General features: G+C 42.6%; 1 protein-coding gene across 1 annotated transcript; it reads left to right on the top strand.

The window, feature by feature from the left end:
- The first annotated feature begins 13,334 nt into the window (after window positions 1–13,334).
- Window positions 13,335–24,059, top strand: Cckar (cholecystokinin A receptor). The gene is made up of 5 exons (XM_008837345.1): window positions 13,335–13,622; window positions 14,593–14,844; window positions 18,298–18,559; window positions 21,878–22,005; window positions 22,943–24,059. Exons 1-5 carry the CDS (start codon window positions 13,511–13,513, stop codon window positions 23,476–23,478), a joined length of 1,290 nt encoding a protein of 429 aa, XP_008835567.1. The 5' UTR covers window positions 13,335–13,510; the 3' UTR covers window positions 23,479–24,059.
- Window positions 24,060–24,682: the final 623 nt, after the last annotated feature.

The raw sequence follows: 24,682 nt of genomic DNA, 5'->3' as shown, positions 1-24,682 counted from the left end.
CCAAAATATCAGCTAGTCTTCAGTCTACAGCAGCAAGACAAACTCATCAGCGAGAGAGAAGGCAAGCAGCAAAAAGCCTGGCGTTCTGCTCTGCCTTGGTCTTTTATACTGGCTGCCATCAGAAGGTAACACCCACATTTAGGGTGTGTCTTCCGGCTTTAGAAGATCCAATCTTTCATTTCAGTTAATCTCAGATCCAATCAAGTTGACACCCAGGATTAGCCATCACACATTGAAATCTACCTGATGATTTTATACCCATATTCAGGTGCCAAGGATCTGAATGGAACTGACTGTGACTAGTAATAACCAGATACATAGAGATTAGAGACACGTGCAAACATCTAAGTGTTAGTAGCATTAAAAATGAGTCTTTCTGTAGGAAACAGTATATTTTAAAATGAAATGGAGATCTTTTTTAAAGGTTAAAACCTCATTCAATTTTATGTCTTATAGGGTTTATACTGAGTTCAATATTGTATAACTGTATTGATTCAACTGTGAACCTAAAAATTTACAGCCACTTTTGAAAGCGATGCATCTTTGCTCTGGAAATTGTTATTGAATATGTTAAGCTGTAATGAAATGCTTCTTCTAATCATGTGGTTATTAAATAAATAATTTAAAAAAGAAGAGGGGGTCCAGCCAGAGACTAAATAGGGGACAGAAGGACCTCAGGACCAGAATTCTCAAGAATCTAGTGATCTGAGGGTGGAAACTCAAGAGCCCTAGAGGTCTAGAAGACGTAAAAGATGCCAGAGTCTGGAGTCAGGAGTTAAAAGCCCAGGACCTGGAAAGCCAATGGGAGAAATTAGAAGATGGAAAGGACAAGTGGGCCAAAACCCACTCTGCTGGATCCTTCAGAGGTGGAGATACATGTTTATGTACATGCCTTTAAATGTGTTTCCAGACCCATAGACTGTACAATACCAAGAGCAAATCCTATTGTAAACCATGGACTCTGGGTGATAGTGACACATTCTGTGGGTCAAAAGTCACAGTAAATGTGCTCTCCTGGTAGGGGTTCTGATAATAGGAAGGCTGTGTGCATTACTGGGTGGAAACACTCAACTTCTGCTCAATTTTTCTGTGAACCTATTTCTGCTCTAAAAACACAGTTTTTAAAATTAAAAAATAAAAATAAGTAATTAAAAAAATGATCCTCATAAATATAGCAATGTATATAATTAGAAACAAAACCAAGAAAATACACTGTATCTTAGCAATCAACATCAATAAAGATATTTCCCATTTTTATGTAACTAAGTAAAAGTCTATGACATAGAATTATGGAGGTCATTTCTTGTTAGTGTATATATGAAGTCTTCAATAAATTACTTTCCCTTTTGTTTGCTCTATTATATGTAGGAAAGCATTGAGTACTGAAATTATTTGTGCTAAAATGCTTTTTAAAATGTATGATACTTCATCAATTTGGAATCTGTTCATTTATGTAGCTCAGTAATCGCATCTTAATTTTTCCATGCCTTCCTCACTTGAAATATCACAGTGACCACAGACTAAATATCCATGTTTGGATTATTACTAAAGTTTATTATTTTATTCTTTTCCTATGATCTAAATGTTTATTCTTGAGTCAGCAAAATGTTGCTTATGTCAAAACTGAAATAAATTTACTTTCCATAAAAATCTTTAAATTAGATTTTAGTTTGAAAAAAAGAATGACATTATGGTTGGTGGTGTTATAAGAGTAACACATGAACTATTTTTTTATTTCTTTTTTTTATTTATTTTAATTAAAAGAAGCATTTCATTACAGCAGCATTAACCTATTCAATGACATTTTTCTGAGCTAGGGTACATCTCTTTCAAAATTGGCTGTACATTTCTAGGTTTACAGATGAATTATTATGTTTATATAATCTTTTACTCATTATAAACTCTATAAGACATAAAATTAAATGAGGTTCCAATGTTTAAAAAAGATCTCCACTGCATTGTCAAAACACACAGTTTCATACAGAAAAATTCATTTCAGGGCTCTTGACATTGAGACATTTTCACATGCATTTCTAATCTCTATATACATGACTATCACTGGTCACAGTCGCCCACCTTCTGAGCTCCTCGGCATCTGAGCATGAATACAAACTCGTCAGATAGACAGCCTTCCTCTCCCACTAGAGCCTCCATACTCTGCTATCCCTGCCACTGTCCACTGTGCTGTCAGCACCCCCATCCAATCCCCCCTATCTGCCCTTCTGGTAACTTTTTTAAAAAATTATTGAGAATTTGATACATGCATATAATGTGTTTTGATCAAATCCATGCCCACCCCCTCCCCTCGAACTCCTCCCATATCTCCCCATCAATTTTTCTGACAACTTCGTATACTCTTTCTTTTTTCAGGGCATGGGGCTGTCTGCTACTCTAACATTCCCCACTCTGAAGAGGTAACCCTAAAATCTTTTTGGGATTAGATAAGAGATCCTAAATACTTTTGATGTTTTTGGCCTTTGGAACAGAGTATGTTGCTAAGAGGCCCAAGGACATTTTGAGTTTTAGCCAAGAAACTGGCTACTTTTCTTTGGAGGTCTTTTTACCCTAACTGTCTAGCTAATTCCTACCTCCTATTTTTATCACACCATCCTCTGAAGAGGTTGCCTAAATTGCCAATAAGGAATTGGGAAGCAGACTGCTCTGGCTTCTACCATACTGAACAGGGACGTGGGTTAAGGCAATTGGGGTACCCCTTCAGTGGGTCTAACTAAAAGACTTCCAAATTGCATAACTGTTATCTGTAGGGAGAAAAGAAAGTCCTTGACTGCTGCCTAGGAGATGTGAAGGAAAAGTAAAGGCAAGAGTAGTTAGCATTACAAGTTCTAGACAGGGCACCAGAAAAAAGTCAGAACAGGGAAAATTTCAAATGTTCATATCAGAGTCCACTAGAGTTTCTTGACAAGAGCTTCCAAAAGCCTCCCTCTATTTGGTTCCACCTCTTTTTTGTTTTGTCTGCCAAGGCTGGACTCGAGAGTAAGGGACTCAGGATTTGTTTTCAGACACTTTGATAGTTGTTAGAGTGGCTAGAATCAGTGTCAGTTCCATCTCAAAGGTTTCCAGATAGGGGGGCAAAACAAATTTAGCCATCATTTCAGAACAATAGTGGGTTGTCTCTCTGAGCTACAAGTGGGCACTACAGTATTTCAGACAAGGTCTGAAGTCTTACATCTGAGCAGCACTTTCTGCTTAGAAACAAAATCATCAATGGAATATCATTGAAGACCCAAACCTAAGTAGAGCCTATTTCAGCCACCTGATACTGACAAAGGTGACAAGAACACACAATGGAAGAAAGACGGCATCTTCAACAAATGGTGCTGGCAAAACTGGATCTCCACCTGTAGAAGAATGAAACTAGATCCTTATCTTTCACCTTGCACAAAAGTCAACTCCAAATGGATCAAGGACCTCAGTGTGAACCTGGAAACCCTGAAACTATTAAAAGAAAATACTGGCAGTAACTTACAAGATATAGGTGTAGGAAAGGATTTTCTAAATAGGACAGAAGTTGCTCAGGAATTAAGGTCAGCAATCAATAGGTGGGACCTCATTAAAGAGCTTCTGTACAGCAAAAGAAACAATCAAAAAAGTGAAGAGAAAACCCACAGAGTAGGAAAAAAATCTTCACCAGTGACACATCTGACAGAGGTTTAACATCCAGAATATATAAAGAACTAAAAAAACAAAGAAGCAAGAAACCAAATGACCCCATGAAAAGATGGGCTAAACAGAGAGTTCTCAAAGGAAGAAATAAAGATGGCTAAGAAACATCTTAAAAAGTGTTCAACATCATTAGTAATTAAGGAAATGCAAATTAAAACCACCTTAAGTTTTCACCTTACCCCAATCAGCCTGGCTAGGATCAAGAGAACAAATGATTCCAAATGCTGGAGAGGATGTGGAGAAAGGGGAATGCTCATTCACTGCTGGTGGGATTGCAAACTGGTGCAAGCCCTGTGGAAACAGTGTAGAGAACTCTTAAAAAACTAAAAATGAACCTACCATATGACCCGGTTATACCACTCCTTGGCGTATACCCAAAGGACTCATCCTATGCAGAGACACTTGTACAACCATGTTCGTTGCTGCTCTTCTCACAATAGCTAAGAGATGGAAGCAACGTGCCCCTCAACTGACAAGTGGTTAACAAAAATGTGGTATATTTACACAATGGAGTTCTATTCAGCAGTAAAGAAAGATGAAATAATGAACTTTGCAGGTAAATGGATGGATCTAGAAACTGTTACACTAAGTGAAGTAACACAGACTCAGAAAAACAAGAGACGTATGTTCTCCCTCATTTGTAGATCCTAACACCAAATCCTTTTAAATTCCATGTTCTTTTAATAAGATGATGCTGTACAGCAGTCTCTTCTGTATGAAATAACTACCATCATCAGGACTTCAGCTGTGCTTGTTTGCTAAACATTGTCACAATTGGGCTTGTTGACGGTTGTGCTCCTTCATTAAAGGAGAGTCAAGTAGGGTCATTGGACCCTCACTGGAGTATCCAGCCACTCTTCCCGGCCAATTGGCCCTAATCACACCTGGTCTCCTGGATTTGGGGAGGGCTAAAGTATATAATCTGGGGAAGGCTAGGAAGAGAAGGCTTGATCCATGCTGGGTAAAGGCTTTCCAGTGTTCATACTCCCAGGTCACTCATACACCTCAGCAACCCCTCAGTCATCTCTGTAAGTAAGTTCAGCAAATTCATTGGTTCCCCAGGAAAACTTTAAACATTGGTTTGACACTAGAACCTTAAAAGGGTATAAGTATTTCTTAGTATCCCCAGGAAATAAATTCTCACAACAGATGGAAAATTTATTTGTTAATGTTATTATGTCTCACAATTATTAAAAAAGAAAATAAGAATGTAAAAGATGTTAAAAGGATACGGGACTGGAGATACATAGACAGAAAAAAATGAGAAAGCCTAAGCAGGTGATGAAGTTCTGTATAGGTTTGTTATGATGTATAAAGTATGAGACAAAAATAATATACACATAATCTTAAATTTTCTAAGGTCACAGTTTAGTCAACTAGTTTAAGGAACAAAATATATGTCTAATCAAGGTTTATCATAGAAAATTTGGGTTTTGCCCAAGCTTTATCTACATAGCACCTGGTAATTAAAAGTACAAGTCCGGTGGAACCAACCTTCTTGGATGTTTAACAGCCATACTTTGAGGCCTATACTAATCTGGTCAGAGGGACTTAAAGGAAAGTTTTTGCTCCTTGCCCTCCAAGGTCAACTAAGTTCCTGGGGACTATGGAGTATCTCTCAAAATGCCCTGTAACTATGGTGAGTCACCTGTCCTCTTGTTCAGGGAGGCCATGGAGACCCCACCAGATGGACTTGAACCAGTATCCAGTTTACAAAAAGGAGGGTCAACTTGGAGGAAACATCTCCTCCATGCTTCCAAGTGAAGCCAGTCATGGTTGAGTAGGACTTTTGACTTATCTTCACACAGATGGAATGGGTAAAAGAAAGGAGCCAGGGGCTCCTCCTAAGCCGATGTGACTCCTGAGGAACAGAGCCTCAAACGACCTTAAGAGTAAAAATAAATAAGTTTATTTGGGCCAACTGTATGGTCTTAAACACCCAAAAGGAAAGTATAACCAAAGAGTAAAGTCATCAGCATATTTCTTTAAGAGTTCGAGGGATTACACTTCCCAGTCATTAGACTTAAGCCCATATAAAATGTTATTTAGACAATTATTTCTCATTGATGATTTTGTGTCTAAGCAGAGAGTGCTGCAACACACAAACTATTACACAGAGAAAGGACTGGCAGAGCCACAGAGAAGGTAGAGAGGCTAAGGAAGGAAGGTCACACCTTCCTCCTATGAGAGGTGGTGGTCACGTGTCAGCGAGAGAGATCAAGTGAAAACAATGGCCAAAAATTATCATTGGCCTATGAGAGAAGGAGTTTGTTTAAGTCTCCATGTGTGGGATGATGGCAAGGGCTGTGGCAGTGAAGAAAAAGGCAGAGTCCTACACACTGTGAACTGGAGGAGGCTGCTTGGTGGTAGATGAAGCCAGACCATGCTGGGTTGGGAAAGCATGATTGGAGCTCACAATGGGAAAGGTACCAGGGTATGTGTCAAACATTGTTAAGGAGAAGTCTGAGAGAAGATAAGACCCGAAATACGCAGACTCTAATTCACAATGTTTCAATTAGGATTAAGCTGAGAGAAGCAGAGAAGTCAAAAGAACTGGTATTATGAAACTTAAAAATCTTCTATAAATGAAGAGTCCGGTTTCCTTCTACTATCTCACTTTGCTACACTCAACTAGGACACCCACCTTGGGGTACAGAATCCATGAATCACATCTTCATTTGGGACAGAGTAAAGATGGAGATCAAAGAGCATGCCCCCTGTTTATAAAGACACTTCTCAGAAACTGCATGCTCAGTTCTGCTGACAGCCCCCCATTAGCCAGACCCTTGATACAAGTCATATTTAATCGTAAAGTAGGCTGGGAAATACAGCATTGATTCTAGCAGGCAGGTACCCAATTAAAAGTCGGAGGTCCTATTAGTATGTAAGGACTGACACACGGAATAATCTATGGAAGTAATCTGTAAATTAGGTACCATCATCTCTTTAAATAGAGTTCCTACCAAGTGATGAGGAAAACACTAAGATCACAGTTAATGCCCTGTGTACAATGCTCTTCTCCCTGATCAGCAAGTCATTCATTCCCTCAGACATGACCTCCTCAGGAAGGCCTTCTCTGCTGGCCCATCACTCCCTCCTCCCAGCCTTGCTGTTTTCCTTCATAGCACTTTTCTCTGTCTGACACTAATCTGTTCATTCATTGGTGGATTGTGTCTCTCATGGAATAGACCACAGTAAAGGGAGGGACTGTGCTTTATCCCCCACTGTGAGCAAAGCCTCCATTAGCTCCTGTCACACAGTAGATGCTTATTAATGTTTGTTCATTGACTAAAGAAATGAACAAAGCATATACGTCATTATGGATTCTCTTAGATTTAATTGACAAAAGGAGAAACACAAGTAAACAAAAGTGGGTAACACTGAGCATCTTTGTAATAAAAGGCATGGGAATTAAATAATGAGGTATCTTTTTAATGATTAAATGAGCTAAATGGAAATATTAAATAATAATATCCAGTGTTGATAAAAAACATTGCTAAAGGCTTACAAATTAGCATGACCTTTTGGAAAGCAGTGGTCCAGGCCTGTCAGGGGAACAGGTCCAGGGGCACGACCTTGTACTGACAGCTATGGAGGTGACATTTGCATTGTATTCAAAGTGACCATGACCACTGTGCCCCTGAGTTGGGCTGATGGCTGGCCCGAGGTCACCAGTATACAAGAAATGCCACAAAAACGTGTGCATAAGGGATCACCACAGTGTCATTTACAAATATATAAAGCTAAAAATAAAATGTAAATATCTTTCTTAATGGAAATGTTTCAGTAAATTCAAGCTCTCTCTCTCTCTCTCTCTCTCTCTCTCTCTCTCTCTCTCTCTCTCCTAGAAGTAAAACCCAGGGCCTTGAGCATGCTACACACTCTACCATTGAGCTGTATCCTTTCTCCAGGTCCATTTTTTCTTCAACTTTTTATTTCAAGACAAGTCTCACTTAATTGTCCTGGAAGGCCTTATGCTTGCGATCCTCCGTCCCGGCCTCCCACATAGCTGGGATTATAGACCTGTGCCATCAGGCTGGGCTTATGTATTCTTAATAGAATGACAGATATCATTAAAAACATTAGAAGAAGTACTAAAGCTTGGTGAAGGCAGGCTGGGGAAAGGCTCAGTAGCTAAGGTGCTCACCATGCAAGTATGAGGACTGAAGCTCTTCAGATCCAAGATTCCTCAGAAACCCACACAGGTGGGCCTGGTGGCCTGCCTGTAATCCCACCCTTGGAAGGCAGAGACAGCAGATCCCTGGAGTGAGCTGGCAGGCAAGACTAGCCACACTGCAAGCTGTGGGCTTGGTTGACAGCCCCTGCCTCAGGGAATAAGGTAGAACAGCAATTGAGATGATTCCCAACATCCACCTTGGGTATCCACATACATGCACACACAAGTGTACATACCCCCACATGCACCCATACATATGCAAAAACATGCATGCACACATGTACACACACACAAACACACACACAAAAATGGCAGAAAAAAAACTCGGTGAAGGAATTATGCTGAGTAAATAAAAAAGCTCATCTAAAACAGCACACAAATATAGTTTAAGTCCTCTGAGTGATGGAATAAACTTTTCTTCTTTAACTAATTAAAAAAAATAAATGCACTTCCTCCAGATTACTGAAAGCCATCTCTTCTCATTCTGAGGTAAACACTTACCTTAAAAGTACATGTTTAGAGGGACAGGAGAGATGGCTCAGTGGTTAAGAGCACTAGCTGCTTTTCCAGAGGACCTGAGTTTAGTTCCCAGCACCCACATGGCAGCTAACAACCATCTATAACTCAGTTTCAGGGGATCTGACACCCTCCTCTTGCCTCCACAAGCTAACAGACAACATGGGTGCACTTACATACATGCAGGCTAAATACTCTACCCATAAAGACTAGATACTGTAAATAGAGTGTTATTCTAATTTGTTTTTGAAAATGTGTTTAGAGGACAAGATTGGAAGGGCCCTCCTAGCTATTCACAGAGGTCTTGAGGCAGTATGTGAGAGTGATTTCAATATTCCTATTCAACATAACCCGTGATAAATTGTTGTTATGGTCATCTCCTGAGCCCTTGTGACATCCAAGCATCCTGCTGTGTGCCTCACATGCACTGTGATATGGAAAGTTCCCTCAGCCCTCTGAGGAAGTTATCACTATGATGTGAACCCATTTTAACAGATGAGGAAATGGAGATTCAGGAGAGGCAACACTACTTCCCAAAGCTCTGCTATGGCTTGGTGTGTGTGTGTGTGTGTGTGTGTGTGTGTGTGTATGTGTGTATACACATATGTGCACATCATATGGAGGCCAAGGTCACTTGGTATCTTCCTGGATCACTCTTCACCTTACTTTTTGAGACAAGGTCACTTACTGAAACTGTTTACCAATTGGGCTAGCCTGGGAACCAGCAAACCCCAGGAATTCTCCTGTCTCTCTCTCTCTCCCAGCACTAACACAAGAGATGTACACTGTCATGTTCAGCTTTTATGTGGGTGCTGAGGATCCAAACTCAGGTCCTGATGCTTGAAAAGCAAGCACTACCCACTTAGCTATCTCCCCCCCCATGACTTGTTAAACAACAGCCTATTCAAACAGACTTGTTTTTCCTGTAACAAACCACAGGGCTATTCATCAGCCTGAAACATCTTGAAAATGGCAGCCACGTAGACCATCCTGTGTGGAAAGGGTATGCACAGAGGCATCCAGCCTGCCAGGGGCCCTTGACTTGCCAGCACATAGTGAGACTGGGATGCCAGTCTGTCCCTTCCAGAGACTGAAACGTTAGAGGAAGGAGAGTGAGGAGCCTAGACAGTTACATTCTGAGCAGTGGGGGGTGGGGGTGGGGCTGCCCAGAAGGCACAAAGAAATGTCACACTGCCCTGTCTGTGCCTGTGAATTGGGTCCCCACACAGGCAATTGCTGTTAACAACTTCCAGTTTTTGGAGAGTGTTTCTCTCAAAGATCTTCACATTCAGAAGAATACAAGTGGGGCCCCGAAATTTGTTCTTCTTATACCTACCTTTTTTTCAATTAATTTTTACACCTGCCTTTTTGTAACTAACATTATAATGAGGAGGAAAAAATGCATACAGGCCTTGTTGATATTTTAGAAGAATTGTTCTTGAAGATACGGACGAGTTTGGGAAGCAATGAATAATCTTATTGCCCAGGATCCCGCTGCAATTGCCATCCTCTTCCTTTCTAGTCTGGTGTTTGGCAGAAAAGGCCCTAATACCCAAAGGGCCCTGTGAACAACAGGAGGCCCTCAGGCTCAGCCCTGACCAGTATTGCGTGTTTCCAAGATTGGGGAGACACTTAAGCTATTTCGACTCAATTTGGGCAATTTCTATCAAGTCACCTGGAATTGTTACCAGTCAGAGCATGGGGCATTTCTATTATGCCTACTGTCCTTATCACTTATCTAGAAAAGTAGACTGAGCATGTTGTAAAGACGGGAATTCTGGCTATGTGACTCACAGTAGCATCTGGTCATGGTAATGGGGATAAAGACAGCATTCCTATGACAATTAGGATTGACATTGCTCTGCATTTTTTCCATGTACGGTTTGGTTCAGAGGTGGTGTTATTTTATTGTGTTTTACAGATGAGCAAACTGAGGCTTCACGGCCTGCCAGGTTGAAGGCTGCACTTGGACCCCTGTAGTCGGATGGGTCCTCATGCTCTCACTGGCTTCCAGGGAGCGCCTCACAGACACCCCTGACAACAGTGACCTCTGAAACACTCAGGGTTACCTGATGAAGATGCAGAGTCCCAGGCCAGAGCTGAAGGATCAGAATCTTTGGGAAGGGAGCCAGAAAATCCTCATCACTTAACCACTAAGTCTGGTTGTTCACTGGTGCGCTGAAGTTTGTGGAACACAGCACTCAGGTATGTGGCACCCCTCACTGTGACTCCGCACTCACTACCACTGCTTTCCTTCCAAATAAGAAGGAAAGAAGAAAAAGAGGAGGAGGAAAGGAAATAAAGGACGGAAGGGGAGAATGAGAGAGCAAAAGAAGGAGAAGAGCAAGGGCAGAACTGTCCCCAAATTGGGCTTCATTTTGGTTCAGGGCAGGTCCAGCCAAGCCCCCAGGTATTCTGGCTTTAAGGCCTACAACAGCCTGTGTCCCTCAGGACTGACAGTCCTGTGAAACCCAGCATGAGGCCCCTCCGTAGCCTATCATGCCTCTTTCCAACTCCCATAGCACCAGTGGGGAGGTGACAGCTCCACCTAGGCTTCAAAGCAATGTTTTTTCCTAGCAGTAGGGATACCATGGCATGGGGTCCCTTGGCAGTCCCCAGAAGCAGTCAGTCTGAAGACAGGGAGGGTTCGGCTGATAGGACCTGTGGCAGGAAGGAGAGGTGGAGACCATGGCTCCACATACACTGCAGGAGAGTAGAACAGTAAAGAAGACTCTGGGCACAGGGAGAGGCTGGAGGCTGGGGCTGGTGGTCTTCTAGGAGAGGCAAGGACTCATGACTCGTTCTCATCTGCAAGCTATAAGGCCACTGAGTGGCTTGGTTTCCATATTTCTGAAAGGAAAATAACCATTTGTATTAGGGTTCTCTAGAGAAAAGAACTGATTTTACATAGGGGGTGCCATATATATATAACTTACTACATCAGCTCACATAGAAATAGTAACACCTGTCTCACATCTGAATGGCTCCAAACCCAGTGGTTGCTCAGGCCTTGAGGCTACGTGCCTCAGCAGTCCCAATCTGGCAACTGAAAATCTGGAGGGTTCCCGGAGAGCCAGTCAGTGTTGGAGCCTGGAAACTCTGATTCTGGTATCAGTGAAGGAATCAGCAGTAGCAATGAGGTAAACTAACTCCTTGGTGAGAGGGACAGCTGGGAGAGTAAAAGGCAAATAGTCTTCCTTCTGCCATGCCCTTTGTATCTGAGCTGCTGCCAGAAGTTTCCACCTACATTTGGGGTGGGTCATCCCTTATCAGTTAAGTCAGTCAGGACAATTCCTCAGTTGGGACTCCCTGCTCAGGTGATTCTAATTGTGGCAAGTTGACATTAAAACCATGTTATTAATGAAAGTTTGTACTGCTATCTGTGATTGGTCCCCTTCTTTATGCATGGACCCAGTTTTTTCAGAAATACTATAAAGTCATTTTGATCTCCACTTGTAACAGATGAAGAGCTGTGGTAAAGTTAAGAAACTTGTCTAGCACTTTCTAGCAGGTAACCAGTAAAGACAGGTTTGGTCCCAGATCTGTGTGATGCCAAGGTTTACCTTCCTAATCAGTCCTCATAGCTCCTCCAGCATTCCTGACACCTGGTTTCTATGACTCTCTGTCCCAATAGGAAGAGACATTCACAATTTCAGAGAGATGAAGTAACACTGTTCTCAGAGCCCCATAATCTAAGCCTCTATGAGAAAAGTGCCAGTTAGTTGGTAGATCTTGGAAGGTTCTGGCAAAGACTCAGCAATGGGAGACTTGTACACAAAGGATCCCAGCGGTGCCTTGCAAGTAGATCAAGTCTCAGCTTGCTAGATAAAGCCAGAATCAGAAACACCGATCCTAGTGTGGTTACCTGCTTTGCTAATGTTTAAACTGAAGAGATCAGCAACTTTTAAACCACAGAACTCCCTGAAAAAGCCAGGCCCCTGAACAAGTCCCCCACTATACTTTACATCCTACTATTTCCCCATCACTTATACCTACTTCTGTTCTTCAAATGGGCCAAGCTCATTCCTGCCTCAGGGCCTTTGCATTGGCCATGACTTCTGCTGAAAAATATTATGTCTCCTGCTTACATGCAGTCTCCAGATTGTCACAAGCCTTCCTCCGTCTCATCATTTTCAAATCAAGACATACACCTCCTTGGGGAGGCCTAAATTGATTTCCACGAATCCCTCTCCCCGCTTAGCAGCCTCTGAGACTGTCTTACTCATTAAGTACTATGGGCTAGAAAAGTACCCAGCAAAGAGTTGACTCTCAGTGAACATGTCCTGGATGGGTGGACAAAGGAATGAATAGAGGCACGAGTAAGAAATCTTACTGATTTTTATAGTAATAAGGACCAAAGAATCTGCATCTGAAAGAGTCCCCTGCTTCTAGTTAACAAGGGCAGAGACCAGAGATATAACACTGTGCTTGGTAACACCTTAACAACCACGCAGCAGCTCTGTCCACACACATTGCTGGGAATGGTTCCAAAGCTAAAAGGCACTAATTGCTTTTCTATAAGGAGATAGGACTGCAGTCCCTCCATGCCCCTTAGTTCAGACGCTCTGCATTGTCGGATCTGTTACCATGATAATTGGCGTTGTCTCACACAGCCTGTTCAGGCTTTACTGTGCATGTATCTGGGACCATGACAGGCAGAGAAGAGAGGTGATACTGAGGAAGTGTGTGTGTGCGTGTGTAGTGTTGAGTGTGTGTGTGGTGTGTGCATGTGTGTGTGCGTGTGTGTATGCATGTGTGTGTATTTGTGTGTGTGTGTGCGTGTGTGTGTGTGTGTGTGTGTGTGTGTGTGTAAAGACACAGCCCCACTCTGGGAAGGGTTAATATGCAGTCAGACTGTCTGTGCTCAGGGCCTGAGACCAGCCCAGGAGAGGGAGGGGTGGGCCTGGAAGGTGAAGCAGGCTTGGTTTGTACTGGCTGCCTTCTCCCCACAGGAGTGCAAATGCTTGCCCAGCCAGTCTGAGGATGGTGAACTCAAGTTGCTTTTAGGAATGGCTGCAAAGCCCACACCTGGAAATCCCTCCTCCCTGCCTGTTCTGGGCAGGTTGCATTTGGGAGAGGAATAAGCCGGGAGCGAGCCATTCACCAGCACTTGGTAGAAAGCAGCGGGCGAGGATGGACGTGGTCGACAGCCTCCTTCTAAACGGGAGCAACATCACTCCCCCCTGCGAGCTCGGGCTTGAAAATGAGACTCTTTTCTGCCTGGATCAACCCCAGCCTTCGAAAGGTAGGTGCCAGAAGCTATTATATGAATTCAGAGAACTACTGAGTTGAGGGAAAACAGCAATAACAAAGTCACTGTGAAACACAGATGAAGTCGTATATTCAGAAGTTTGGATAAAAGATCCAGAGAAGTCTACAGTTATTATTCTTATTGTTCCCATGAGAGAGTTGAGAGGTGTGTATGTGTGTGTGTGTGTGTGTGTGTACATGTGCACATACATGATTACACCCCTAACAAGGAGTGGAAGGTGCTTCTGGGGATGTGGGTCATGAAACTGACCTGGGCTGGATAAAATCTGTAGCTTTCTGCTCATGCCAATCACAATGATGGTTAGAAAAAAGGCCACAAGAGCTCATTTTTGTAGTACTTTTTATGTACCAGATGTTTTGGTAAACAAAAAACTTCCATGACCTTATTTTAACAGCTTGGAGATATTCGTCATGTGTTCCTTGGTCCCCTCCATCTGCCACACTGCCTTGTTCCTTGTCCATTTTGAGAACTCACTGGGCAGGGTAGGAAGTTGTGTGTGTGTGCATGATTGGGAAGAGAGTGACAAAAGCAATGGGAGGAAGAGCTGAGTGTGGCAGAAAGGGGTGCAAGTGTGAAAGTGCGAACTTACAAGCATGACAGAAAAGGTGCTGTCACAATGTAGCGTTTGCCTTTTCTTGAGGGAAACCCAGCGTGAAGAAATAATTAAAGCAAAATAATGCACTTAGCCTCTGAGAAAGAAAGCCGTCACTAGGCAGGAGCATAGTCTTTAAGAAAAAGTGGTTTCCTGAGTGATCCATTGACAAATCAGCCTTCAGCACCTAGAGCTCTCCCTCCTTGGTTTGTTCCTGCAGGATGTGGCCAGAGCAGGAATACTCTGCAGTGATGCACACCCCCTGGGAGACACTGTCACTCCCTTGGGGAGCTGAGGTTTTAGTTCTGCTCTCCTAACCCCATCCCTCCCCTGGTCCCTGTTATTCTGCAGAGTGGCAACCTGCCGTACAGATTCTCCTGTATTCTTTGATATTCCTACTCAGCGTGCTGGGGAACACGCTGGTCATTACGGTGCTGATTCGGAATAAGAGGATGAGGACAGTCACCAACATCTTCCTGCTCTCCCTGGCTGTCAGCGACCTCATGCTCTGCCTCTTCTGCATGCCGTTCAACCTCATCCCCAACCTGCTCAAGGATTTCATCTTTGGGAGTGCCGTTTGCAAGACTACCACCTACTTCATGGGTGAGCTGCTGCAGGTGGAAATGGCAGGGCTCACTCCACACCCCACTCAGCCTGGGCCTTTCCTAGCCCTTTGACAGTCAAGGTGGAGGGCCCCTACTGGGTTCTAAAATACAAATATCTGGCCTTGTGGGCCTATGTGCAAGGACACAGGTGTTGTGTTTAGAGCAGAGCAGTCCTCCTGCATGCCCGGAAGTCTGCGTCAGAAGTTGATACTGAGATACAAAAGGAGTAGAGTAGGCTTGCAAAAGGACAGGCTTCCACAGGTGGCCTCAAGCCACTCCATCCCTTCCTGGAAGAAGTTGATTATACCCCAGTGCCCTCCCAACTTCGATCAGGGCTTATTGGGCTGCAGAGAGTGCATTGGAGCAGGGCACTTTGGCTCCTTGGTTTTGTCAGGGAGTGGAAGCTATTTTAAACCATTCATCCAAGGTCTAGTTTCTCCTCTCAGGATTCGTTTCCCAGACCGTTCTCATAAGGCTTGGGGGCATCTCAGGCCAGAGGTGTGTGTATGTGTGTACATGTGCACATACATGATTACACCCCTAACAAGGAGTGGAAGGTGCTTCTGGGGATGTGGGTCATGAAACTGACCTGGGCTGGATAAAATCTGTAGCTTTCTGCTCATGCCAATCACAATAATGGTTAGAAAAAAGGCCACAAGAGCTCATTTTTGTAGTACTTTTTATGTACCAGATGTTTTGGTAAACAAAAAACTTCCATGACCTTATTTTAACAGCTTGGAGATATTCGTCATGTGTTCCTTGGTCCCCTCCATCTGCCACACTGCCTTGTTCCTTGTCCATTTTGAGAACTCACTGGGCAGGGTAGGAAGTTGTGGGGGGGGGGTGCTTTCTTATGATCCAAGTCTTGTAAAGAAGGCAGCATTGAGTTAGGCTAGAACAAGTCTTCTGTAACCAGAAAGCTTTAAAAGCCTTTCATTTTCCCTGTTGAACGAGCAGGATCCAACACAGACAAATGATGACAAATTATTAACACTTGTGCCCCAGATAACTAACCTAGAAGATGACATCTGTGTTCAGGTTCTCTGAAAATACCTTTGTTAAGCTTTACAAATAAGAAATGTCATGGTTAGATAATGAAGCAGTGTTAAGGCCTAGCATCTCATGGTGTGTTAGACTCCCACAGCCGGACTGTGCATCCTATGGTCACAGCCCTGAAGCATCTTTGCTGGCCAGAGTGTGAAAGGACATTTAAAGCAAGTGCTGGCAGGGTCACATGGTGCTGTGAACACCCTGGAACTGTGCTTTAAATGGTCAATTCTGCACTATGCAAATTTCACCTCAAAAACAATTTTTATTTAAAATTTTTCTTTATTATTATTTTATGAGTGTATTGTCTGCATGCAAGTGAGTGCACCCGTGTTGTGCAGCACCCACAGAGGTCAGAAGAGGATGTCGGATCTCCTGGAACTGGAGTTACAGATGGTTGTTAGCCTCCATGTAGGTGCTGGGATCCGAATCTAGGTCCTCTGCAAGAGCAGCCAGTGCTTTTAACCACTAAGCCATCTATCCAGTCCCTCAAAAACTATTTTTAGTAGCCAAAGTAACCAACAAGATAATTCTGAAAGTATTTGGAATGTCATATGACCTTGTTAAGTTTCTTTTTTATTTCATTCTTTGCTTTGTAGAGGGCCTCTCTATTGTCCTGGCTAGCTTGGTAACTAACTGTACAGTAGTTCAGGTTGAATTTTAACTTGTGATTCTCCTGCCTCTGCCTCACAAGTGGCAGAATTAGACATGTGCCCCATCATGCCTAGGGCTTTGTTGAATTTTTATTTCCAGTGATTTAGATTATTTTCTGGATTTTGTGGTCTCCTCAGTACAACTGCTAACAATGAACACTCATTGAACACCCAATTTGTAGAGGAAAAAAAGGTGCTTGTCTGACAGTGGGTTTATAGTGGCTGTGAACCCACTGCATAGAGTAAGCTCCATGGAGCTTAGATCTAGCCTTCCAAGTCTACCTGCTGTCTTCTCTTTAGGGTGAGGTTCAGTAAACACAATGGATACTACTTGGAAACATGAGTTAGTGGTTTTAGGGAAAGATTTAGGTTCTTAGAGAGTTAATATATGTCCTTGTCTGGGCTGAAGAGATGGCTCAGCAGTTAAGAGCACTGATTGCTCTTGTAGAGGACCTGAGTTCGATTCCCAGCACCCACATGGCGGCTACTAACCATCCTTAACTCCAGTATTAAAATAAAAGTAATAAATAAAATATATTTGTAAAAATATATATATATATCCTTGTAAGTAATGAGGCTCTATGGATGCCAAGGTAAGAACTTCTGTTCCCAAATATGTATTATTCCTGAGACTTGAGAAATGTTGGTAAGAGGCATCATGGTAAAGGTGGGGAGAACTGAAAGTTTCCATAGCTAAAGGTTCTGAGGGGAACTTTAAAAGATAAGATAGTAAACACACACACAATTAGGAGAAATCAGGGTTTATTTTTTGCCTTGTGCAAGTGCAGACTTTCAGAAGAGTGATTAATGTCCTTCCACTGTATTCACAATACATGCTCACTTTATAAAATACAAAAAGGCAGAAAGACTGAGAAGACGCTGCTTCCCCCACTCAGAAAAATGTCTAGCTCACTACAGAACTTTTCTATGTCATCTTTTTTAACTACACAGCTTTTTCATATTTTTTTCTCTTTGCTATATAGCTTTTTCAATAGACATTTTCAGATTTAGAATGTTTCACTCTTTAAAATGTATACTAGAGGGGCTGGAGAGATGGCTCAGGACCTTGCAGAGGACTCGGGTTTGATTCCCAGCACCCATATGGCGGCTACGAACTGTCCTTAACTCCAGTTCCAGGGGAATCCGAAGCCCTCTTCTGACCTCTGAGGCATTGCACAGCACAGGTGCACTCACATACATGCAGGCAATACACTCATACACATAAAATAAAAATAATAAAATTTTTAAAAATGTATACTAGAAATTTTGTGAAAATTAATGCTTCCAGCTTCTGGCTCAGCCCCCAGTGACCTTTTAGCACCACAGAGCCCTTGGGAATTTTGGCCTTTTAAGGTGGATTTAACAACATAAATCATGATGAAAATTAGAGTTTTTTTCCCCTAGGGTTCTCCAAAGCCCTTCTGTGGGATAGAAGTGTATTTTTACCCTCTTACTTATTAATTAATGAGCACCTTGATCCCAAGCTGGAGTTAGACTGCAATCAAAGCTCAATAAACCTCACTGAGAATTGGCAATGAGATGTGTTCACAGATAAATATGCTTAACTGCCTTAAGTCTTTTTGGAACAAAGCTGGGAATAAATCATCTTCTTAAAAATGTATGTACTATTTCTTTACCCCTGGAGCATTCCGTGATATTCAACCTGCACAGCTCATATATAATCTAAAGCACAAATAAAATTTGAATTTAACCCCAGAGTAACTGGCTTCTTTGTTCCTCCCCTCCCCCAGGAACTTCTGTGAGTGTTTCTACCTTCAACCTGGTTACCATCTCCCTGGAGAGATATGGAGCCATCTGCAGACCCTTACAGTCCCGGGTCTGGCAAACGAAATCCCATGCTTTGAAGGTCATTGCTGCCACCTGGTGCCTCTCCTTTACCATCATGACTCCGTACCCCATTTACAGCAGCTTGGTGCCTTTTACCAAAAATAACAACCAGACCGCAAACATGTGCCGCTTTCTGCTGCCAAATGATGTTATGCAGCAGTCTTGGTAAGGCAGCACTGTGCTGATTCCCTTAAATATGACTTGGTATAAGTCGGCCCTATGAGAAAGTGCTTTGTCCAGTTGACTGGGGGCCAAGTTTCCTGGAGTGTGGGGGGTATTTATTCTTATTTATTGATAGCTTCATACATTTATATAAAGAATTTCAGTGCTTTCATAACCTCCATTCTCCTTTGTCATCCCCTCCCTCTCCCACTGAAACCCTTTTTTCACAAGGCTCCCTTTTTGCTTTCATGTCTTCTTTTTGTGTGCGACCCACTGAGTTTGAGTTTTTGCCAGTGCTAAAGGGGAGGCTGTTCACTGGAGCAGGGCAACTTATCAGTGGCTACATCACTGAAGAAAATGACATGCCCCCAACAACTATTAATGGCCAAGTCCCTCAGGGAGGAGTGGGCCCTGGTGGGTCCTGCCACAGAGGGTGGTTCTAACCTGATTTTAAAATGATTGTGGGAGTCTAGTGGGAACACTAGACTCTAAACAGCATATGTGCATTTATTCAATTAGTCCTCTCTAACCCTTCTAGAAGAAGTGCTGTTAGCATGTTCATTTTACAGATGAGGAAACTGAGACTTAGAAAGGCTAGGTTGGCCAAACTCACAAAGCTAGAAAGGGGCAGAGCTTCTGTGCTCCACCACTATGCTTATGTATCTACATGGTCTACAAGGAGTTTAGACTAATGATGTGCAGGGCTACCATTTTTTCTTTCTTCCTTCCTTCCTTCCTTCCTTCCTTTCTTTCTCTTTCTTTCTCTCTCTCTTTCTTTCTCTCTCTCTCTCTCTCTTTCTTTCTTTCTTTTTTTGACAAGGTCTCCTATACTCCCAGCTGATCTAGAACTCATTATGTAGCCCAGGTTGGCTTCAATCTTCCAGAAATCTGTCTACTTCTGCCTCCTGAATACTGGGATTAAAGGCATGGGTCACCACACTCAGCAGAGCTACAATTTTTCTAAAGAACTGAGGAGAGATCAGTGTCTCAAACCCTGTGTAGCTTTTTCTAGTGTTTTTTTTTTTACATTTAGTGTGTGTGTGTGTGTGTGTGTGTGTGCACATGTATGCCATGGTGTACTTATGCAGGTCAAAGGACAACTTGCAGGAGTCAGTTCTCTCTTTCTATAATGTAGGTTCTGGGAATAGAACTCAGGTCATCAAGCCTGGTGGCAAGGGCCTTTACTCACTAGGCCATCTTGCCAGCTCATTTCCCAGTGTTTATAACCACTGTGTACTTGCCCAGCTTACCAGCTGGAGAACTTCTGGCTAACCTCTGTAAGAGTCAGGTTCTGTATCTCTACAAGTAGTTAATAATATAAATATTTTAAAAATCTGTCCTACTGGACAGCTATCAGGTTCAGTGTATAAAAAATGTCATTAGGGGATGGAGAAATGGCTCAGTGGTTAAGAACACTGGCTGCTCTTCCAGAGGACCTAGGTTCAGTTCCCAGCACCCACAAGGAGACTAACAATCATTGGTAACTCTAGTTCCAGGGGATCTAATGCACTCTTCTGGCCTCAGTAGGCATTTCACACATGTGGTGCACCTACATACAGGCAGGCAAACATTCATAACACATAAAATAAAAATAAATAAATAAAGCTGGTCATGGTGACTCACTCCTTTAATCCCAGCACCTGGGAGGCAAAGGTAGGTGGATCTCTGTGAGATCAAGGCCAGCCTGGTCTACATAGTGAGTTCCAGGCCAGCTGGAGCTACATAAATAATAATAATAATAATAATAATAATAATAATAATAATAAAATATTTTAAAGTCTTTAATGAAAAGATACCCAAAATGTATTCTTGTGCTTACTAATTATAAGGATGCTTTGGAAGAAGGATATATCAAAAATGGCTCAAAATCCAGCCCATTTGTCTCTGCCTTCCTTCATTTCAGCCAAGTAGCACACACACAAAAAGCATTACACTGCAAATGAGAGAGATGTTTCCAAGATTTATCAAAACATGTCCATTTGCAATGAGAAATGGTCCAGTCACTGTATTTCTCTGACAGTTTTATGATTTAATCATGTAACCTTACACATGCCAGACTACAAAAGTGATTTAAGGACCAGACTTATAAAGCAGAAGGCTGTGAATCCTCAAGAATCGGCTGTGTTTAGAGAAAGCATAGCTCGATCCTGCCAGGCACAATACCTTGTGTGCCACCGTGCCAGCTTCACAGAGTGAAGAATGGACGCTTGGTGAGATTTATGCATGGCTTGTGGAGCAGAAGCAGCCAAACACTACATTTTGTAAAGCTGACAGGAGATTTTTCCATCATCCCAACCTAAACATTTGATGACTTAAAAAAAAAAAAAAAAGTCATCAATTATAAAGTCAACACATAGTAAAGCCTGAGTCTCAAGCACATTGGTCCCAGGAGTGTGTGGTTCAGCTCAAACTCCAGGCTGCTCCTAGCTGTGTGACTTTGGGGATGTTTTTGTTTTTGTTTCATTTTGTTTTTAATGTGTATGAGTGTACTGCTTGCATGTAAGTAGGTACACCCTTGTTGTACAATGCCTGAGGAGGTCAGAAGAGAATGTCCAATCCCCTGGAACTGGAGTTACAGACAGTTGTTAGCTGCCATGTGGGTGTTGGGAACCTAACCTAGGTCCTCTGCAAGAGCAGCCAATGCTCTTAACCACTGAGCCATCTCTGCAGCATGTTGTTTAAGCTCTCCTACTCTCACTTTTCTCATCTCTGACAGTACTAGCTACATCAACAGTTCTTATGGGTGTTAAATACAGTGATATATGCAAAGTGCTTAGTCTGAAGCATGTATTATAAGTCCTCAGTGGATGAAAGCTATCATAATAATTATTATGTATTGTTATTTCATAATAATTATTATGTATGTTATTGGAAATGTAATTCACACACTCTCGTTTTCTTATGATTTCATTATTTGTTTATTGTTGATATTGTTCTTTTCTGAAACAGGGTCTCATGGTGTTACTCAGGCTACTTTCGTTTGAAGCTCAAGCCACCCTCTGCCTCAGCCTCCTGAGTATTCAGGGCAATAAGCATATATAGCACTTTGCTTAGCTTTCCATTGTTTTTTAACATGATAATTGGTTTCAGCACAGAAAGAGGCCATGCTTTTTCCCTTCAACTTAACTAGTCTTTCATAGCTACTCTATTTAAATGAAGTAAACAAGTTCTAATGACCAAACCTCCAGACATGGAATTTTCAGGACTACTAAATACTGGGAATTAATGTGTCTGCTCAGACCAGTTGCACCCTCGTCATGTTTGCCCTATAAACTTGAAGGTCCGGAATTGCTGGTTATTGGATTCTTTTCATTGTATTAGGCACACGTTCCTGTTACTCATTCTCTTCCTTATTCCTGGAATTGTGATGGTGGTGGCATATGGATTAATCTCCTTGGAACTCTACCGAGGAATAAAATTTGATGCTAGCCAGAAGAAATCTGCTAAAGGTAACTATCTTTGAGCTGAATGTTTATACCGAAAGAACAAAATCTTGCTTTATAAGTCAACTAGATATACCCAGAATATATAGAGAGTATGCTAGAGATTTTTTTTAGTATTCTTATGAGACTTTGTGTCATAATACAGTCAGGAGACCCCCATGTTCTAGTTCTACATATATAAAATGGGGAAGTACTTCTCAAAAGGGCCCTAGGATTAAAAAGATAAAACAAACACCAGTTACACACAGATGGCCGTGTGTCCCAGGCTTTCTGTAATGTCACATTCATTAGATACCCACTGATGATTCTGTCCTGCACATGGGTCTCCCCAAAGCCATTAGGTGGGGTTTGATGTGTGGCTTACGAGCGTGCTTTCTGCCACTTGCTTCCCATCCCCAGCTTCCCGCTCATGCTCACCTCACTCCTTCCTCATTCCTACAGCCAACCAGCCACTAAAACTGTCCCCAACACCTGTGTTAACAAAACTTTTTCCTTTTCACCCTGCCCCTTGCTCGGCTCCTTACTATGTAGATAACACAGTCTCTCTGGCTTCTATTGACTTTTTCTCATTACTTGGAGTCCTCACAATAAGAGTAATCTGGCAACTTAACAAGCAAACAGAAGCCTTCCCCTTGGGAAACAAAGAATGGAGAAGCATGTTAATACTTATTTTGTAATATTCATAATAGTTTTCACCTTTATAATCTTTATGTATAGGATTTTATTTATGTATAAGATTGTTATATATATATATAATTTTATCCATTTTAACAACTTTTCATTTGAAGGAGAAAACTAGTAGAAACCAATACTGACCCCCAGCACAGGCCAGGTTGTCTGTCCATTTCTTCAGTTCGAGTTCAGCTCCTGGATGGAGGAAGTCAGAGGCTCCATGCCTTCTCTCTTGTCCTGAACAATAAAATGATGTCACTTTCCCATCCAGAGAGGAAGCCAAGTACTGGCAGCAGTGGCCGATACGAGGAGAGTGATGGATGTTACCTGCAGAAATCCAGGCACCCAAGGAAGCTGGAGCTTCAGCAGCTGTCCAGCAGCAGCAGTGGCTGGAGCGTCAGCCGCATCAGGAGCAGCACTTCAGCCGCCAACCTGATGGCCAAGAAGCGTGTGATCCGCATGCTCATCGTCATTGTGATCCTCTTCTTCCTGTGCTGGATGCCCATCTTCAGCGCCAATGCCTGGCGGGCATATGACACCATCTCTGCCGAGCAACACCTCTCAGGGACCCCCATCTCCTTCATCCTCCTGCTCTCCTACACCTCCTCCTGTGTGAACCCCATCATCTACTGTTTCATGAACAAACAGTTCCGCCTGGGCTTCATGGCCACATTCCCTTGTTGTCCTAATCCTGGTCCCCCAGGAGTGAGGGGAGCCGTGGGAGAGGAGGAGGAAGGGAGGACCATGCGGGCATCGCTGTCCAGGTATTCATACAGCCACATGAGCACTTCCGCTCCACCCCCCTGAGCTGCACCTGGCCTTCTGCTGTAGCAGGAAGGAGGGGACCCAGGAGCAAGAAGAGGGAAAGGAGGAGAAAGCAGAAGTGAAGGAGAAGGAAGACCCATTTCCCGTGGGAACTCTTCCATGTCTGCCTTTCATCCTTCACTGGGTTCCTGAAGTGGAGTCCTGACTTGCTTTCCAGGTAGTTCAAGTCAGGATATTTTCAGTGATGCTCACCATCAGAAAAACTTCAACAGACTAGTGATTGGAGTCCCACAACATGCATGCTACAAATGCACTGCCAGTCCATGTTCAAAATGGAGGTGTGGCCCCTACTGAGCTTTAGAAAGTTCTGGAACACCCCAAGTGAGATCTCTCCATGGTGGTGCCTGTCTATGCTCTGCTTCTTCTGTTCTTGTGGTATTATGGTCACTGCTTTCCCCACAGGGAGCCTATGACTCCTCCCCATACAAGCTACAGCATCCACCTTTTCATGTCCAAGGGCATACCAAGCACACCTCCTCTATTTCTGTGGTAGAGAACCGTCTGATTCTTTTGCAGTTTGGCATTGGCCAAGGACAATCAATGATGTAAGCTGAGGTCATCATCAGAAGAGCAGAAAGAATGTATCTAAAGAAAGGATTTAGCATTTATATTTTTCCAAAGAAAAAAGCACAAGGTCAATGGCTGGATGGAATATTATCTTATTGTCAGAAATGCTAAGTTGCAGAAGGATCAGAAAAAGCTTTTGTTCATACTGCAGTGATATGTGTTTCTTAACTTCTTTGTATCTTAAACTCCATGACGTCTTTGCCTCAACTAAATTACTCCTCTCCCTTCCAGAAAGACCTCCAGGTAGGAAGGAAAGTTGTATGTACCTGGCCAAGGGTGGAAACATGTAGTCAGGCCTCAAAGAAAACTGATATGCAGGGAATCAGCTAACAAGTAGCTTCTGAATGCCAAAACTGTCTATGCTTTCAAATACCATCTACATAGCTCTTGATAATTGGTTCATTATATATGTATGTATATGTATAAACTGAACATGTACTTATATTCTTTAAAGATTAGTATAGTTTATGTGTTAAAAATTGTTACTAGATATTGGAATTCAGCAAGTGTTCTCATTCCTCCATAAAAATTGGAGTTTCATGTGAACTTCGTTTCTTTGAAAAATTCATGTTGCAATCACTTACCTCTAAGAACCCTTTATAACAGAGATGAATTTCAC

Source organism: Nannospalax galili, unplaced genomic scaffold (genome assembly GCF_000622305.1).
Source record: "Nannospalax galili isolate Female #2095 unplaced genomic scaffold, S.galili_v1.0 scaffold777, whole genome shotgun sequence".
Classification (NCBI taxonomy): Eukaryota; Metazoa; Chordata; class Mammalia; order Rodentia; family Spalacidae; genus Nannospalax; species Nannospalax galili.
This window is presented reverse-complemented; position numbering and strand designations above follow the sequence as displayed.